The 6453-nt window shown below is 37.2% G+C and overlaps 1 protein-coding gene across 1 annotated transcript in view; it reads right to left on the bottom strand.

Annotated features, from left to right (window-relative positions):
• Window positions 1–1277: 1277 nt before the first annotated feature.
• Window positions 1278–6453, bottom strand: part of LOC111653408 (E3 ubiquitin-protein ligase AMFR-like) — a 12724-nt gene continuing 7548 nt past the window's right edge. The window contains exons 10-12 of the mRNA XM_087173409.1: window positions 6191–6325; window positions 5228–5523; window positions 1278–3358 (exon numbers count right to left, since the gene is read on the bottom strand). Of these exons, the coding sequence (XP_087029535.1) occupies window positions 3211–3358; window positions 5228–5523; window positions 6191–6325 (579 nt within the window). The 3' untranslated portion in view covers window positions 1278–3210. The remainder of the gene's footprint in view (window positions 3359–5227; window positions 5524–6190; window positions 6326–6453) is intronic.

A 6453-nucleotide genomic window follows, 5' to 3' on the forward strand; every position in this document is an offset into this window, starting at 1 on the left:
AAGGCATAAAATGTCATAGTATAGTAAGGCATAAAATGTCATAGTATAGTAAGGCATAAAAACGCCAAAAAACATCATAGTATAGTAAGGCATAAAAACGCCAAAAAACATCATATTATAGTAAGGCTTAAAAACGTCAGAAAACGTCATAGTATACTAAGGCATAAAATGTCATAGTATAGTAAGGCATAAAAACGCCAAAAAACATCATATTATAGTAAGGCATAAAAACGCCAAAAAACATCATAGTATAGTAAGGCATAAAAACGCCATAAAACATCATAGTACAGTAAGGCTTAAAAATGTCAAAAAACGTCATAGTATAGTAAGGCTTCAAAACACCAAAAAACATCATAGTATACTAAGGAATAAAATGTGTTAGTATAGTAAGGCTTGATAATGCCACAAAATATCATAGTATAGTAAGGTATAAAAACGCCAAAAAACATCATGGTATAGTAAGGCTTAAAAACGTCAAAAAACATCATAGTATACTAAGGCATAAAATGTCATAGTATAGTAAGGCATAAAAACGCCAAAAAACGTCATAGTATACTAAGGCCTAAAACATCATAGTATAGTAAGGCATAAAAACGCCAAAAAACATCATATTATAGTAAGGCTTAAAAACGTCAGAAAACGTCCTAGTATACTAAGGCATAAAATGTCATAGTATAGTAAGGCTTAAAAACGTCAAAAAACGTCATAGTATACTAAGGCATAAAATGTCTTAGTATGGTAAGGCTTAAAAACACCAAAAAATTTCATAGTATAGTAAGGCATAAAAACGCCAAAAAATATCATAGTATAGTAAGGCATAAAACGTCAAAAAACGTCATAGTATACTAAGGCTTAAAAACGTCAAAAAAACATCATAGTATATACTAAGGCATAAAACATCATTGTATAGTAAGACATAAAACGTCATAGTATAGTAAGGTATAAAAACATCAAAAAACATCATAGTATAGTAAGGCATAAAAAGTCAAAAAAAAAAATTCAGAATATATTTAGGCTTAAAAACACTAAAAAACATCATATTATAGTAAGGCTTAAAAACGTCAGAAAACGTCATAGTATACTAAGGCATAAAACATCATAGTATAGTAAGGCATAAAAATGCAAAAAAAATTCATGGCATCATGAGTCATAAAATGTCATAGTATAATAACACCTCCTAAACTCAAATTGTCAAAAAATTAATAGTACAGTAAGGCGTAGTATCGTGTGTGTGTGTACTTTTCCACCAGAAAGAAAAACAAACCAAAAAGAACAAGTCTCTGATCATAAATTTATTGGTACAAGCTCCTAAACTCAAATTGCATGACAGCATTATCATCTTTATGTACAAAAACAATCTTTATACTTTTACATCTCTGTACAAAATTTCAGTCAAATAATCTGTAAATCTAAAATGTCAGATGTAAAAGTATTTACACAGTCTGTAAACAAGAACAAGAGTCCAGATGAGGAAGAACAAACTAACGGAGCTGAATCTCTGTGTGAAGGTGCCAACGTGCAAAAAGACAAAACCAGTCAAACCAGTATGAACAGATACTTGAGACCAGACTTGACTCTTCATGCAGAGGTATCCTAGCAACGCAGCATAGACACAACAGAATTAAAAAAAAATTAACTGCCTGAGAAGAAAAGTAAAAACTAACACGACTCATTCAGGCTTAAATTCTACACATCAGGCATTTTTAAATCAGAAAACATTAAAAGGAAATAACACTGTTCATCAGACATGTCCGTAAATAAACATTAAAACTGTTAAATGGAAATTATTATTGCTGTTTGAGCCACAGAACAAACTGATGTGATGGCAGATGAAGGGAGTCACACAACACTTCTGATACTGAATATTGTACATTTCCAATAACACATGTATAAACTGTATTCTGTGTATTTTTCAACTTTCTTCAATTATGATGAGACAAGATATAAATGAAAGAAATGCCAATGTAGAAGATATTTAAAAAATAAAAAACAAAACGACATGAACATTGGTGCAATAACTGAACAGTAACTTTATCAGCTAAATACTGTGAAACATGTTATGACACAAATAATTTACTGTTGTATCAATCTGAACACTTCTCTTACAGGAACATGAAGAAAAACATGAAGAAGAAATAAAAACGCCTGCAGGGAGTTTAAATTGTCTTCAGGGAGATATTGATGGACCATGAATATTCGACAATAATCGGTGTATCGCTCTTTTAAACACTTGAATGGATGAATCCAACATAGAGACACATAAACCAGAATGCATTGCAGCATCAGCTGTTGAAACAACAATGAAACTCCACAACTTCTTGTATCATTAGAAACTGTTTAATACCACAAGAAGAAAGAAATGAAGAATGAAGAAATACTTTACTGTTGCTTTCCAACATGGCTTCCATTAGCTAAATACTCCTACACGCGTTATTTCAAACAGGAAACACTGAGGGTCAAATTTCCGTACTTGACTTGTTTCTTACTCTGTGCTGCAGAGTCGTGTTCAGTCGGCTCTTAAAGGAACTGAAATATGTTGCGTTCACGTCGTATGAGACGGTTGTTAGAGAGGGAGACATTCTCACGTTGACGACTCAGCAAACGTTCGAGACGACGGCATGGTTACAGACAGATTTCAGTCTAATAATCTTTGTTTAATAATAATGTCTAATAATCTCAGATTTGACAGACCTTGATTTCTCGTGTTCAGCTGCTACATTACCTGTGGATTCAGCCACGGGATGTTTTAGAGAAGTACCACCTGTAACTCCTCCCACCAGATGGACCCGATGCTACATGAAGCTACAGACATTAAAACTGGACTTTCGTCCTCACAATGAGTAAAAACAAATACTTTCTATTTTAACAACACTGGAACATGCTGCTGTGATTAGTTGCCGTGAAGCGAGTGTGTGATGTGTAATCAGTCGATCACCATCTGAGCGACTGATCTCGACACTTCCTGTCTTCAGTTTCATGTAGTTACTGGACGACGGTCTGAACAGCATCACTCCTTCAATATGTGACTTTACTGTTTTATCCTGGAGGTTCCCGAAAAGTCATTTAATAAAAGTGGATCCATTTTTTTTAGCTTTAGCTTCAGTGGAGGTGTTTCTACTGTAAACAGCCAGGGGAAACCCCAAAGACCAGCAGGGCCGGTGGTTTCATTAACTCTGGTATGAAAACACAGCCACAGACAGGATGTCAGCATCAGTGGCTAAAGTCCGACTGTCTCTGCAGCCGCCGTTCTGCCGCCGCTGCTAACATTTCTCGTCGCAGGTTCACGGGATCGGAGGTCAGAGCGTCGCTTTCCAAGGCGTCTGGGTTTCCTGGGTTGGACTTCCTGGTCAGATAGTCCCTGCAGAGGAGAGCAAAGGTCACAGGGTTTACATGTTGTCAGTGGCAGAGACTTTTATATAGGAGACTTTATTTCTACTGATTTTATTCAGTGATACATTTTAATCGTTTCTACTTTGCCTTTTTTTTTTTTTTATCACTGTTAAGTTTCAGTCAATAAAACTCACACTTCCTGCAGATGTTTCACATTCAAAGTCAAGTTCCCTATGGGCTGCTAGAAGGCGTTTAATGTGAAACATCTGTGCAGGAAGTGTGAGTTTCACTGACCGCAGCTTAACACTGATCAAAAGAACTGCAAAGTAGAAGAAACTGGAGCGAATAAGTGAATAGAAACAGTATTTCTGCTGGAGAAGAGAAAGTCTTCTGAGCAGATGAGACGAGTTTGACCAAAAAAGCAATTAATCAACATCAAACAGTATGTTGATTAATTGATGTAAGCGTTTCATTTACAGGCAGCTACTGGTTTCAGTTAATGTTGCAATGAATCATTATAAATTAATGTAGCATTTATTTTTTGATTAATTGTATTAGTTATTGTTTTCTGGTGACAGATTTAAGAGACTGAAGTTCTGGTGCAGTCGTCACTTTTAAAAACAGAGAATTAAAGTACTTCATTACTGTTATTACTTCACACGTTATACACACACAGTATTGTACATTATAAAGTGTGTTTTAGGATTTACGTTTGCTCAACAGGTGAAGAGCTGACTTCAGATGTTATTGTTGTTGGTGTTGTCATCTGATCAGTACAACTCACTAGTTTCTTTATTTTGTATTAACACAGACAGAAACAGTAACTTGAACTGAACACTTATACATTTTTCACTTTCACATATTTGCTCAGTTCAAACTTCAGATAAAGTGACACCCAAACGGCAATTTAACGACCAAATTCCCATCGACCTCTTCTGTTCCCCTGTAAAGGTGCAAATAAAAATGTAATTTCTGTAGCATTTTTCTGAACGAGAGCTGAGACATGTTTTTAAAATGAAGAAAAATAAAATTCACTGTCAGCTGCAGAAACAAATTTAGAGAAATGAAGCAGTAAAAGGAGACGACAGGATGAATGAAATAACACGAAATAAAAAGTAAATGGCAAAACAGGAAATCTATAAATATATTTTTGAGGAGAGATTTTAATACAGATCTCTCAGCAGACATAAAGCTACGGTGAAGACTTAAATAAAAGTGATGGATCATCTATCTGCATCAGTATATTAACTGTGTACAGTGAGGTGAAACCAGCAGCTGCCTGGGAGGAAGGAGATGAATCTAAAAACCTGCAGCTACCATTAAATAAAACCCTCTCAGCAGTGATGTAAAGTGCAGGTGATTGGGAGTAAATGGTCTAAAAAAAAAAAAAAAAAAATCTTTTTAAAAAGTCTACTGTGGTTTGACTAATGGAGCCGCAGCTCAAAGGCTCATCAGCGCCGGAGCTCATTAGCAGCAGACGAGGTTAGAAACAGTTAAACGCCACGGAAAATATTTTTAAAACTCCTACAACTGCCCCGAGGAGAAAACGTGGATGTGAGATAAAACATGCATGAAGAGGATTAGTTTAACTTTTAAATTATGCAGAGGACGCTGAGCAGACGGAGCTCTGTGCTGTTTTTACACCGGGCACTGACAAATCAGTTCTAAATCTTCTGTCATGAAGTTTTATAATGTTCAGTTTTTACTGTAGGCGTTGATTCGACCGTGTGATTATTTTGGAGGCTGCAGTTTGTTATGCTGTTGAACTGTGACACGTTATGATCTTCATGAAGGAGGATTTATTGCAGGACTGCTGTGTTAGCCTGCATTGGTGTGTTCCTAATAAACTGCCCACTGAGAGTATATCTACTACTGCAGAGAATAAAAATATTGATACCTGCGCGCTCGCAGCAGAAGCTCCTCCCTCCTCTGCAGCAGCTGCTTCTGTCGTTCCTCCACTGACGCACAAAACCGAACCTCCACCTTCTGCACTCCGCCTTCGTCCGTCTCATCCTCCTCCGCAGCGATCTGCTTCTCCACCACCTCATTTTCTTCTTCCGCCTCATCTTCACCTTCTTCCTCGTCCTCCACGCCCTCCGTCTCATCATCGTCCTCCTCCTGCTCTGACCCGCTGCTGGCTCCGCCCTCGTCCTCGGGCGGAGGAGTCACCTGTATGAGCGGGTGGTCCATGGCCTGACGACAGAGGAAACTGTGTTTTAAGATGTTTCCTTGTTACAGTCCAGCTGGTTTATTTGCAGTATTAACCGTGTTTCTCTCTGGCATTTCTTCATTGATCAGTCGTCAAAAACCAGTTGTTCTGGTTGTTATCTCATTAACACAAACCTTTTTATATCCAATAATGTATCACAGCTGCAACAATTAGTCAATTAATTGATTGGCAGAAAATCTATTAGCTACTATTTTGATAATTTAATCAATACTTACTGTTTCTACCTTCTCAGATGAGGTTTAGATGTCAAACATGACAGTAAAGTGAATTTATTTAAGACATTTTTTAGACACAGCTTTAGCATTTTTCACCATTTTCTCTCTTATTAGAAACAAAACAATGAATTTTATATTTAATTTTATATACTGTACTCAGGTCTCACCTGTAAATGAGATCTCCATCTCAAAGTGACTTCCTGATTAAATAAAGTATAAATATGTATGATAGACTGGGCTGGTTTTAATCAACCAGTAGTTATTATATTTACTGATCAAACTAGAGCTTTTTTCATACTAGTTTCAACATGGTGAGTTTTTTAGATTCATTAGTTTGAAGAATATAAAGTTGTTGTTCATTGAAATATTCATTTATGACCCTGCTGTGCTTTTCTGCTGGAGTCTATTGACTGACCGGTGGGGGGGCGGCGGTCGGGATTCGTCCCTCCAGGATGTTGTCGGTGGTGACCTCCAGGGATCGAGTGATCTCCAGGTCCTGCAGGATCAGCTGGAGGGGAACCTGAGGAAACATCTCCTGGATCTGCTGAGCCTGAGAGAGAGAGAGAGAGAGAGAGAGAGAGACAGAGAGGGAGACAGAGAGAGAGAGACAGAGAGAGAGAGAGAGAGAGAGAGAGGGAAAGAGAGAGCGAGAGAGAGAGAGACAGAGAGCGAGAGAGA

This window comes from Seriola lalandi, unplaced genomic scaffold (assembly GCF_002814215.2).
Source record: "Seriola lalandi dorsalis isolate HSWRI2012SDOR001 ecotype SW California unplaced genomic scaffold, Sedor1 jcf7180002054198, whole genome shotgun sequence".
NCBI classification, from domain to species: domain Eukaryota; kingdom Metazoa; phylum Chordata; class Actinopteri; order Carangiformes; family Carangidae; genus Seriola; species Seriola lalandi.